This window comes from Gavia stellata, chromosome 3, assembly GCF_030936135.1.
Source record: "Gavia stellata isolate bGavSte3 chromosome 3, bGavSte3.hap2, whole genome shotgun sequence".
NCBI lineage: Eukaryota > Metazoa > Chordata > Aves > Gaviiformes > Gaviidae > Gavia > Gavia stellata.
Window position 1 is genome coordinate 80,325,902 of NC_082596.1, and position 13,666 is coordinate 80,339,567.

The 13,666-nt window shown below is 37.4% G+C and overlaps 1 protein-coding gene across 1 annotated transcript in view; it reads right to left on the reverse strand.

The window, feature by feature from the left end:
• Positions 1-13,666, reverse strand: part of CTNND2 (catenin delta 2) — a 556,320-nt gene that overhangs the window by 321,933 nt on the left and 220,721 nt on the right. Inside the window, exons 3-4 of the mRNA XM_059836017.1 lie at positions 715-749; positions 121-237 (exon numbers count right to left, since the gene is read on the reverse strand). Of these exons, the coding sequence (XP_059692000.1) occupies positions 121-237; positions 715-749 (152 nt within the window). The remainder of the gene's footprint in view (positions 1-120; positions 238-714; positions 750-13,666) is intronic.

Genomic DNA, 13,666 nt, shown 5'->3' on the forward strand with positions numbered 1-13,666 from the left:
TGTCTCCTGCCAATATCAGAAAATAATCAAGAAAAACACTGTAAGATATGCATTCAGTTTTAAAGTATGAAATGTTACAAATATGTCTGGGTTCTAGAAAACCCATTTCTAGCAACTTACTTTCACTGGCTGAATAGTCCTGTGGATCGAGTATCCCTGATTCCTGCAGTGATCTAATACATGAGTCCACCAGCTCCAGACCAGTGGTGAGCTCATCTTCTATATCCTTCTGACCATCTGTAATAAAATTAGCAACATAAAAATGTAAAAGAAAGGCAAAAGGTAAAACCAATTACAAGAAAAAAGGTAAAGCCAGTTACATGTAACTAAGCATTCGAAGCTGACGAAGGAATGGAGAACACACCGAGATCACGTATTCAGAGGAGGCTGGCCTTATTGAAAATTATGCCATCCTTTGAAAGCGTGGCCTTGGATTAATAAAAGCAAAATAAGAAAGTTCAGGTCTAATCTTAAAAAAGTTAGAGACGTTTTTAGCAATGCCCCCTCTCAAAAGCCTACATTAGTCTTGGTGATCTTTTTGTCAACCCTAGCAACTTGTGACAAATTTTGCCAGTTTTTGAGTAGGGTTTTCACACACGAGCAATAAGAAAAAAATTGCATAAATAATGTTGTCTTCCCCTCCATCTTCTTTAGGAAATATGATCATTCTGGGAGAGCATATATATAATACATATACATAGACAAGTATATTACCTTGTGTTTGCCAGTGAAACTGCTCTTCTGTTGAACTGAAAAAAGAAAAAAAAAGTGTTATTTTTTTATTAAATTATTCAGTACTGTGCCATCAATAGTCAGATCTGAATCTACTCTGAAGGAACTAATTTAAGAATAAAGGAACTGACTTAAGAATAAATAACACTTAAAATATATCAAGTATTATTTACATTTTTTTTTAATGAATGACTTGCACAGCATTCATTCAGCAGGAGGGAAGCATCTTTACTTCTTAATTAAATAATTTAAAACATACATACAGAAACTGCCCTCCTAGTCTTGATATACAAATTACACTATTTCAAAGCAAAAAATTAACATTTTGCAACTTTTTTGGGTCCTTCTGTCTCATTTTCCATTTTTATAAAGAAAGTTATAAATTGCTTTCTCAAGTGAACAGTTGCATGTGATTTCTAAAAGAAATTTTGAGTATGATTCCTGTTTCTACTGATCATTATGTGCATTTTTATTTTATTCAAATGTGCAGCTAAGTTAATTGAATTGGCCTACACAAAAGAGTAAATTTAGATGTGCTTGTGCTTCTATGTACAAGCACTTCAGCAATGGAAGGTCTTAATTTTAAAATAATGAGCACGCACACTAGAGGATGGGTTAGGTACGTTTTTTTCTACAAAATGAACGATATATTCAAATGAATGATAAAATGAATGATATATTCAATTAGGCACCAGTACACTTTCCTCCAAGGCATGATCTGTTTATACTTCAATATAGGTCTTTCTCACGTGCCAAGAATACAAAAAGGATTTAAGTTATTCAGTAATAATCACTCTGTTGATAACAGTGAACTGATAGCTATAGTCATGATTAAAACATTTTTCTGTACATTTTTACAGGATGTTTATAGGGGAGAACAAAATAATCTGTTGCATCCATCGGTAAAAAAAATGAAGACAGAATTTTTTTTAACTTTTGAAACTATAAATTTATTTCTTTCTGATGTTGAGAATAAATGCTCTTTTTAATGAGTAAATGGATTTTAAATCTTGAATTATTTTCCCTTTTCCCAACAGATGCTGGACCTCTTATGAATATGTGAGTATAGCTCCTAGTATCTCTGTTCTGAACAAGAATAATGTAAATGAAATTAAATGCTTCTTTTTGGAGGTCTCTTTTTACAGGAAGAGAACTTGGGTTAATTATTTATCAGATTTGATGGTGTTAAAAAAAAGATAATTGCCTAATTTACATATAAATAGTTCTAAAAGGAGAACTTTTAATTTCTAGCTGGCATCAAAAGTGTTAACCTGACAAATTCAGATCTATACACCATCACCAATTTCCAAATATCTACCATTTGTGGTTTATATTGACTCGCTGTAGTAAGATTTCATAGATTAAGAAGCTAGCCCTTCAATGAGACACTCAACTAAGATGCTTGCATTCAAGTCCACTGAAGTTAATAATACTGAAGATAAACATAGCCAGGTCCTCTGGCAAATAATAATGGCAAAGTGCTAAACTGGAAGAAATTACTTTAATTTAAACTACCTTTTCAAATGGAGCCCTAGTGGGTGGACAGTGGCTCTTTTTGAAATACTACTTTTTCCAGTTTGAAATTCCTTTTGCCTGATTTTCAAAATCACTAAAGAGCTCCAGCTTCAGCTGACACACTGCGACTTGAGAGCGATCTTCCTTTCTGGAATTTGCATCATCCATAACATTCAATATATTACTTTCCACTATACAGTCCCTCTTCCAGTATCCAGATTTCTATGTGATAGTTACCACCTCAAAAGAAAGAAAAAAAGTAGTATCTCAGGTGGCATTCATGCTGGCAGAACGAATTACTAAATGTTGCTGGCAAGAACACACTGATGTAAAAGACTGTGCCACCTCATCCAAATCAGTGAGAAAAGAAAATCAAGTCTGTGCATAAAGGGTAAATTATCATTTCCAGGAATTCCAGCTTAGCCCTTTCTAAGCAGTAAATTTATATAAAGTGTAGAAGTTCATTATTGGCATAGTACGGATAGTATTAAATGAATCACTAGTGGCTGATAAGTAGTGATCCCTAATATCACTAGTCTGACTTCCATAGAAACATTTTAACATATTCACCTTAAGAAATCTTAGATAGGAAGGTCTAAAAAAGGACTGTAATAAATTTTGACTATATTTTGGCATTTCCAGTTTTAGTCAGGCTTTTCCTCACAACTACTGTAATGGTCTTTTAATAAATACTGTAACTTTAGTCAAGGTAAGAGATTCACCATCAAAATTTTTATCCTAATGCTACCTTCTTATTCAACATATGGAATGTGGAACAAGCTGCCCAGGGACGTGGTTGAGTCACCATCCCAGGAGGTAATTAAAAGACGGGTAGACGTGGTGCTTAGGGACATGGTTTAGTGGTGGACTTGGCAGTGCTAGGTTTGCGGTTGGACTTGATGATCTTGAAGGACTTTCCAAGCTAAACGATTCCACAATTCTATGATTCTATGTTAAAAGTGTATTTGTTCCTGCAAGGATATCAATATATTCTGGTATGAAAAGACTGCCATTTTCCCTAGTTAAATTAATGATCTTTAGGTTTTCAACGGCCCAATTTAGTTGCACATTACAGTTGCCATTTTTTGGTTAGAAACTGATGCCTCAGTCCGGCAGACAAACATATAAAGGGTTTCCCTAGAAAAATCTTATTAGAATTTGACATAGTTTAAATTTAGATACCCTGTTGGTTTGGTTTTTTTTTTTTTTTTTACTTTTTTTTTTTTTTAATCTTAACCTTTTTATAAAAATGAGCTTTTCCTGCTTTTGGCCTGAAAAGGATCACTGACTGAAGCAACCTGACATGTCTGTGCAGGGAGTCTTTAGGCTGCCACACAACTGTACCAAATCTGCTTGAGTGAATAAAAGTGCTTTTTTTTTTTTTGTGCTTTTATTTTAAGCGTCTTCCAGCTTCACAAGAGATCAGTACAATTGACTGTATACTCACATCAAACACATGAAAAGACAAAAAAAAAAATTAACAGAAGTATTCCCCCAATAAATTTTTAAGCATGTTCAGCAAAATAAAGCTTTCTGCTTTATAGTTTTTCTAAAGAAAAGGTTTTAAATTCATTATCAACCACTTTTCTGCATATTCCTATGCCTTATTATATAAGTTTGCAAATTCTACCAACTTCGACTGAGGAACTTAAGCAATAAAATACTTCATTGAGAAGTTCTGAACTATGGAAACCTGCACCAAACTTATTTGAGGAGGGAAGAAGGAGTTTTTAACCAGAATTCCATTAGTATAGTATTAGAAAATAGTAGCATAAAATATTAATGAGCTGAGAACTCAGGCAGGTATAATTATTACCTCCCTTAACCCAAAACCAGAAGAATAATTATGATTTATTTGCTGTATTCTTTCTCATTATTGGTAGTCATTGCATTCTATATCTACTTCAAATGTTCTAGTACAAGTAAGACAACCATTCTACTTAATTCTATTCAAGTGATACAAAGAATTCTGTGTCACCATTCAACTATATGAAACTTTGACTCTTCTATACTTCATTGTCTTTGGAAAATAGGATTTATTGAAGGAAAATCCCAGGGAAGCAGAATAACTTAAGAATGAGAAGATAATGCTAAAAAACAAGCAAACAAACAAAAAACCACAACCAAACAAAAGAAGAGTATTGTCATATGTTTAGTTCTGGATGTTCATCTTGAAGCTAACAAACCTATCTTCTGCAAGGATGCACTACACTGTGCCTAGAACTTTACCTTTAATAACCACCTATGCAAGGAAATATTCCAGTAAAAGTTGTTTTACTTCCCTAGGCAAGAATGAGCAAAGTAAATATCCACAGAGCAGTCATCTTGATTCCAGCTGAACTCACATGTTCCCATTTCTGCACACATGTAATAAAAGCACCAAAGTAGAGAGAAACGTTCTATGTGTGACCTTGCATGCTAGGAGGACAAAAGGCAAATGAGCATAGCATGCTGCAGGGAGCTCATTTTGGGGAACATCACATCAATAGAGCACTTGGGGAGCTCTACCTGTCTCTGCACAGCATGGAAAGATCAGAAGCACAAAGCGTTGCAAAAATGCAGAGTTTCTATGGTCAGCAAAGGATGTCTGACTATTAGCAGCTATCTGTTTACATCAAGTTTATCCCTTTTAAGGCATGGATAGAAAAATCCCAGTCTGAGCTACAGTATGTCTATAAACAAGCAACAAATCGGGCCTTTGGGAGCCTTCATTATTTTTTCCTGTATCTCAAGTAAAGCTAAACAAGAAGTGGGTGACTTCTTCAAGATGGACTTGACAGGAACCCAGCATGACGAGATGGGTTCTGTGGAGACAACGGTACTGTCCCACCAACAGCCAGCATCAGCAGAACAAGGTGAGCTACATATGACCATCAAACACCTCTCCCCACAATTTACGGGAGTCAAAAGCAGTTGTGGTGGCGTACAAGTGAATGCTCAAAGTGACACCAAAATACCGCTTTCCTGACCATGCTCACGAGCCATGTTTGTATAAAAGCAACCAGAATCCTCATGGGAGGTAACCCAGAGGTGGGGAAGGCTATTGAGCACTTTGGCAGAAGAAAAACTGCCTGAGACATCCTCAGACAGTGTTGCCATAGGGCCTGTACAAACACCCCAGGATTCACTTTCAAAGCACGTGCCAGGGAACAGCAAGGGCACCTTGGACTCAGCTGAACTTCTAGAAGTCTGGAGTGTGCCTGTGGCTCTGGCAGCAGGGATAACGGTGGGGCAAAGGCAGCCTACATCAAACCCCCAGCCCAACACACACATTTTGCACACTACCTGGTCACAGTGGCACTTCCAGAATCGCTTGGGTTTACTTTTAGACATTACATGGCCTAATGTGAGACCTGACGCCCTTCAGATGAAAGCCTCTTGATAGCTTCTGAACCATCTAGTGCAAGAAGGAAGTTCACCTCAATGTACACAATTCTCCCAGCATAGTATTTATTATGCAGCCTGCGGAAATTCATTTTTCTTGTCCTGTGCACCAATATACATCAGTGCACATGCACATTAGGCCATACGATTTGGTTATTGAAGTCCTGTGCCCTACTGCTCTTCAGAAGAACACCATAGCAAAGCAACTCAGTTCTTGCTGGGAAGGGATGTAGGTCTTCTTTCATTCACTCTTTCTGGCACCCCTCGTGATTTATCAAAGAGCCTGCATACAGGCTGCCAGGGCAAACTCACATTTTTGTATTTCTTTAATTATCCAGGAAATGTTTTGTGCCTCTTCTTCCTGTGAAGTCATTCAGTTTAGAGTTGTCACTCATTTTTTGAGAAAGTGCTATAGCTATTTGAGACACAAAAATATTTATTTTCATTGTCTTCTAAAACAAATCATGAAATTATACCTAACACTACTATAGAACAGCTATGAAGGATTTTTACAAGGAGTTGTATCAGCACATGATCTTTTCAATTATTTCTGCAATGGAGCCACACAAACATTGCAGTATATAATTACAGGCAGATACTGTCTGATTTTTAAATTGCTATTCTCATTGTAGAAGGTGGAAGAAAAAAGATTCAGAAGCATTTCACAAAAAGCAAGGAGGTTGAGAAACTAATATTCCATCTAAAGCACAGGAAAAGCAGATTTTAAATCAGCAGTACACTTCAGGTTATCTGCAAAATAGTAAAAAATCTTTAGTATCAACTATCTGGGAAAAAAAAAAAAGACCTAAGAATAAATTTTACATGAAATAATCCCATGAAAAAGTACAAGCCCCTCAATAAATTACCATAGAAAAGATCAACCTCAAGTGCAATTTTTTTGTTGCCCAATTTAAAATTATGTCAAAATCTGACTTTGGTAGTCACCTCTACAGATGTGACACAGTGACCTCTCTCAAATATTTAATCACATTCTATTAGTCAGACGTGGTATCAACTTGACTACCTTATCAAAAAGTCCTTTTGATGTTCCAACAAACTTAATCCATTTCCCTACAACAATCCTGGAAAATGTAAAAAAACCCAACAAACTACAACAAAGAAACAACATCCCCCAAAAATCCACACTGCTGCTCTTCTATACCCTGTGAATTTCAAACTGACTTTTAAAATTATGACAAAGTTCTTAGCTGTAGATGCCAGAAAAACATAAAGCTGGTTAATTCCCACCTTTATTAGAAAGGCCTTGCTACAAGTTCCTACAGGGAAAGAGAATTGTCTATTTTTTTTTCCCAGACAAATTATTGTTATTCCCTAGGTTTTACAAAATCAATAGCAGAACTTTGTGGCTGTGCTATGAATGTCTTGTACTTGTTTCCAGTGATGCAGGGAAATATTCGCAGCCAAATTTTCAAAAAGGTCCCAAGATCAATGCTTTCCTCTGCATTTAATACTTGAAGAAGTTTGCAGACATGGTTTTCCTTTAAAAGCAACTTTTTAACTGCTCCAGTCCTATTTATGTCTAATTTTCCTACACTGATTGTGCTTATTAATAACTGCTCTATTTCTCTTATTTAAATATGATTTAAAGTTCAGTGTGCTACACTGCTAAGAGCACCGTTTAAGTACAGAGAATGCACAGAAAGCCAGCAGCAGCCTTGTGTTCCACACAGTGCGCGGCTCAGGTGCTTGCAAAGTGGGAAGCAAAGGCTGCTATTCAATGGAGAGAGCATAATACAGTCTGTTTCCCTGTACTTTTTGACCATCGCTCCTGAAATGGTCAACAAGGGTATTAATTACAGTAATTTTTTTTTTTTTGACTGAATTCATTTCACACATAGCAACCCTTCAAAAACATCTACTGAAGTTTTGAACGAACTTAGCCACCTAGAAACAAAACACTTGCTACTTAGTTTGCAATACCAGCCAGTTTCCTTTAGTTTCAGTTCTGCAGATAGTTACTGGTGTGACAGTGAAGACAGAGAATCCTTTCACAAAGGAAGCCTGCAAAGCTCTACTATTCCAAGGAAAAGAACTTGCAGGGCAACACATGCGAAAACTTGTTGTATTTTATTTATGTATCTTTAAACTTGGAAGCAATGACCAACAGCATCCTGGTCTGTATCAGAAATAGTGTGGCCAGCAGGAGTAGGGAGGTGATCATGACCCTGTACTCGGTGCAGGTGAGGCCGCACCTCGAATCCTGTGTTCAGTTTTGGGCCCCTCACTACAAGAAGGACATTGAGGTGCTGGAGCGTGTCCAGAGAAGGGCGACGAAGCTGGTGAGGGGTCTGGAGCACAAGTCTTATAAGGATCGGTTGAGAGAGCTGGGGTTGTTCAGTCTGGAGAAGAGGAGGCTGAGGGGAGACGTTATCACTCTCTGCAATTACCTGAAAGGGGGTTGTAGAGAGGTGGGTGTTGGTCTCTTCTCCCAGTGACTAGTGACAGGACAAGAGGAAATGGCCTCAAGTTGCACCAGGGGAGGTTCAGGCTGAATATTAGGAAAAATTTCTTTAGTGAGAGAGTGGTGAAGCATTGGAACAGGCTGCCCAGGATGGTGGTTGAGCCACCATCCCTGGAGGTGTTCAAGGAACGTGTGGGATGAGGCATTGTGGGACATGGTTTAATGGGCATGGTGGTGTTGGGTTGATGGTTGGACTCGATGATCTTATAGGTCTTTTCCAACCTTAGTGATTCTGTGATTCTGTGACCGCAATAGGTAAACAAGTACTATATGACTTCCCTATTCTCACTCTTCCCTCAGTGTCCGTTTCTGGCCCCTACGTATCCCAGACCGGATACTGGGCTCGATAGACCTTAGCTCTGAATCAATATAACCATTCTTTTATTCTTATTTAGAGACACTAAAATCAAATCAAATTACTTCATTTTGTAATTTCCCTTTATTAATTAATTAAGAAAAAGAATGATGGTTTACAAAAAGAAGGAATTAGCTCAGGGCTGGATTTCTGCAAAGGTAATAATGTTAGTTCTTCCTGTTTGCTTCAAACCTATTTTTATTTGAGAAAGGAGCTCACTTCCAAAACTGAATTACCTCAACAGGAGCACATTTAGACTAGACTAGACTAGATTAGACTAGACTATTTCAGTTGGAAGGGACCTACAACAATCTTCTAGTCCAACTGCCTGACCACTTCAGGGCTGACCAAAAGTTAAAGCATATTAGTAAGGGCATTGTCCAAATGCCTCTTAAACACTGACAGGCTTGGGGGATCGACCACATGTCTAGGAAGCCTGTTCCAGTGTTTGACCACCCTCTTGGTAAAGAAATGCTTCATAATGTCCAGTCTGAACCTCCCCAGGTACACATCCTATCCCTGGATATGAGGGAGAAGAGATCAGCACCTCCCTCTCCATTTCCCTTCCTCAGGAAATTGTAGAGAGCAATCAGATCGCCCCTCAGCCTCCTTTAAATTTTTCCGCTTCTCCACAGCATAAGGAGTTTGGATAGTAATGTACTATGATATTTCTTCAGCCCCACTGGTGATATTTGGATCTGATCCAAACCAAACAAGCATCTAAAATAATATTTGGAAGGAACTTAAGCACTCAATAAATAAATCAGAAGTTGCAAATTAGAGAAATGCAATAGTGGAGAGGTGGAATCATCCCTACCTTGAGGCAACTGAGCAGTTTGGTGCCTACATCACAACACAGCTTATCAGTACCCATAAAAACATGTTCTTCAAGTATGCCTTATAGACAGCATTGCATAGAAAATATGGTAGTGGTTGTCATACTTTAAAGAAAACAACACAACACCCTGAAAGATAAAATGAGGTCTAGTTTCTTCTTTCCATCCTCCCTCTTACCCCAATAGTTCAGTTATTAAAGCACTTGTGCACAATGTGATAGAATTAGATATAATCCTGTTTTATTCACTTGTGAGAAATCAAAGCAATATCTAAGTTGAGAGTAACCATCAGGCTATTCCCTATCTTTCCTATGAAACCTCAATCCTGTATAGAAAAGAACACAGTATTTTAGTTAAGGAACTCCATTATAAAAGATGCCACCACAGATACCTTCTCTTTGCACCAAGTTTTGAAATATGGCTTCAGTGAAAGGGTGCAAGACAGTAATACCCACAAGAGGAAAGACAGTTTCCCAGTGGAGCAGAAAAAGGCACTGAAGATCCAGGTGAGACTGAATTTCATTTAAGGTACCTTAAGCATCCTGCCCAACATTTTGACGTTGGGTAAGAAATATTCAGTGAATTGAGATAGATTCTGTTCTGAGGCACATAGTTCCCTATGCACTGTATAAGCACGATAGGAACTCAACCCAACCCATGGATGCACAGAGATAGTCACCTAAAAATAAGCATTACAACACACTTTTTCAGTACCTTTTTGGTTCTGGTCTTTGGTACCAGAACATTAATTTCTAAAGAAATATGGTGCAATATAAATAAAATTCCTTTCAGGAAACCCACTTCTGTACATGAAGATACTGCAGTATTTCTTCCTGGGACAGCTAACTGCTAGAGCAGGTAAAACCCCGCTAGTAACATGAAGCTCCTCATCTTTTCATTACAGACAAACCTTCTGCACAAGACTTAACACGCAGAACAAGCCGAGCGCCTCATGCTGACCATTGTTTTAGGTAAATTATTTGAAGTATGACCACACTTTTATATGACTATTTCTGCTACAATATTTGTTCTGTGTTGTCCTTGATAACTAATAAGAAAGTGATTTTCTCTAGGTTTTGAGGGAGGATTCATTTTGAGTTCAGCGCTTCCTTAGGGAAATTATTCAGACAGAAGCCAGACGGCCCGTACCTTGAAGAAAGCGCATTCCATGCAGGGAACTCCCAACACACACATAGCCTGTCACTGTGTGAAATCGCACATCACAGCCCTTCTCTGTTCCTCTCCCCTACAGCCTCTTCACATTAGCTTCACTCAGCTCCTTCCAAGAAACCCCTTCAGGGCTCTTCACCTTCACCTCTTTCCATGTAAACAACTTTCTCCTTTTCTTTCCATTCTTTCTCCTCCCCTCCTACAGAAGAAAACACAGAGCCAGGATGTTTCTTCTTTTTCCTTAGCAGATGATTTTGCTATTCCATTTCCTGCAGCTTATGCATGTTCGGGGCAGGAGCAAACTCCTACTGTGCCAACATAGTGGCAGGAAGGCCCCTGTAACTAACAAAGGATATTCTTAATGTTAATATATGGTCTGAATTTTGACATTGAACAGACTTCACGGTAGTCATCTCTACCTCACATGTTATCTTTTATTTCTGTATTCTTCACCAGATATGTGGACATGAAACATCGCCATGAAACAGAAGATTCTGCAGGGAGCATGAAAGATTTTGTTGATCCTTTTTAAGGGAAGATTAAGTAAACAATTTGAGGTGCACATTTAAAAAGCCAAGTTTAATAGATGTGTTGAAGAAATTATTTTCTGTTGAGATGAAGGAGGAATAATCATACAACAATTTAGGTTGGAATGACTTCTGGGCATCATTTGGCCCAGTAACCACTTAAAGCTGGGCTAACTTCAAAGTACTGCCCTGGACATAATGTTGTAGCAAGGCTTGCAAGAGACTCCTTCAGTATTCTGCAGTTCAGACTTTGTTTAGTTAATTCTCATTTTTTAAGAGAGAAAATAAAAACTGATAAAAGATAAAGTTAGAAAAGTTTGGTGAGCTTAGATGAGACAACTGAAGTCTGAGAAGGGAGCACAACTGGCTTTTATGATGTAGCAAGGCTAAATGACAAGAGAAAAAGAAATAGTCAGAGGAAGCATACAGGTGGGACAAGAATAAATAGGTTCAAACTGGTTGTTGAAATTTGAGTTGAGGTGGCAAAACCATACCTGCTCTTAGAAGGCTGTTTGGTAAGTTTGTTAGGAAGAGCTGATGTTAGTTTGAGCTTCGAGGAACTGGACTACATCCGAGGATGGTCCCTCCAGTTCTGTATTTGAAATAGTCTTAATCTGCGATGCAGTCAACTTGGTGATTAATCATAAAGCAGTATACACACAACTGCATAAATTAATACCTCATACCACCAGAAACACCAAGCAATGGAGAAACTCAGTTATTCTAGAAGCGGGCAGTACCAAGAATCATGTATGCAATAAATGATGAGTCTTAAATTTACAATTCAGTGGATGATTGTAAAGGCAGCAGAAACGACTTTCTAACCTAAAATGTTGGATGAATGTAAAGGCAATTTGGCCTATTAGGTGGGTGATAAGCAGCTGGATCAACCCCTAAACAATTGCTATTGATTTATGATTTTAACTAAGGGAGTGAAAATTCTTATTTGTAAACTGTCTGTTTGTATACAGAGTTGACAAATTATCCAAGTAACTAAAATGGCACATGGTAATAACAGCTATTTAGCTATATGGATAACCTTTAATCACACATTCATTACTGAAAATGACTAAAATTATATTAATGCAAGCTGACAAAAAATAAATGTAACCTTTAGACAGATTTGGAGCTTTGCTGTAAGCACACAGTCTTCTGGCATTTTCCACCAGTAAGGCTCATAGGGGAAAACAAGCATCAGTTCCCTAAGAAAATAATATTTGTTCCGTTATTCACTGCCTACCAGTGACTAAAGACATACAACGCAGGAGACACTATGTATGTAAAACCAGGCTCATAAGTCGGACATCTGGTAAAGACAGATGTAAGAAATACATTATAATTCTATTTTTAAAAATAGTATGTAGGCATTAAAGAGAATATTCCTAAAGAGTAAAAGGATATCTTTGTTGAGCTTGAAGAAAATGATCTTCCAGATATCATACTAGTAATACTGAGAGCAATAATATTTTGATTCATCTTTATGCTTAGCAGAATATTACAATATAAAAAGTTGTGAAAGTTACTTGACAATAAAAACAATCCTTTGAAATTTTGTTTTGTTAACAAAAGGATGAAATCACCTTTCTACTTAAGTATACTCTACACCCAGAACAAGAAGTTTCACAAGATAGTTAAATATTGACTCTTTTCATCTTGCTGTATGCACATAATCTACACATTGCAATACCGAGTTAAAACTTTGCAAAAGAACTTTGGCAATGTGATTTCCTGATCCTGTGTGCACCAATTTGTACTTTAAGGTCTGCCAGCCAGGTAAAACATGAAGGGCTGCACTAGTAGTAAGAGTTAGACTGAAAATCAGATCAAATCTAAAGACAAGTGCTCAGTCGAACTTGGAAGTTCTACTCAGAAGTTCTTTCTTCCGTTTGGCTTTTCCATAACCTATCTGTTGTTCACTGTCTGTATATCGAAACAAGTACCAAATTCCTTGTCTGCATCTATTAGCATGCAGCTGATTTTGCTGCAGCTGAATGGCAGATTTGTTTCCTATATCTTGTTGTACTTCAGCTCTCTCACTCCTGTTTTGAGCAAGCCCACTAATATTCATGAAAACACAAAAGCATACCTCTGAATTTCCATACTATTATTCCTTTAAGCTGCCAAAAAGACCATCTTTCTCTCCACAAATTGGGGACACTGAAGTGAAGAGTAAATTAGACCAGTAGTGAAAGCTACCTGTTAATTATCGCAAAATTTTCCTAAGCAAATCTGGCCCTAATAAACTAGATAAGTGACTTCACAAATATTACAGGTTCTCATGTTGCATTCAAAAAAAACCCCAGGAGCCTTAGCTATACACTTTTATTACTTGTAAAAATTTAAGAGACCAGTTAGTCTATCACTTATGGTAGCACTGAGGTCATATCTCAAAATCTCTTAGTAGAAGAATTCAACTGCTGAGATGGCTTGCTTGATAAAACCAAATTCTACCTATTGCATTCCTCAAAGAATTTCAAATTAGAAAAGTTGTAAGACTTTAAAGTGTTAAGATAGGGCACTGATCTTCATTCTGCTCAAGGGGCCACCTAGTACTTTCTGGAAAGTCTGTGTAATTATCTAGAACAATGTTGAACTGGATTAGGTTAAATAAAAGTACGAATTTTCTCTGCTGACTCTGCTGAAGAAGCAGACAAGGGAAATGAAA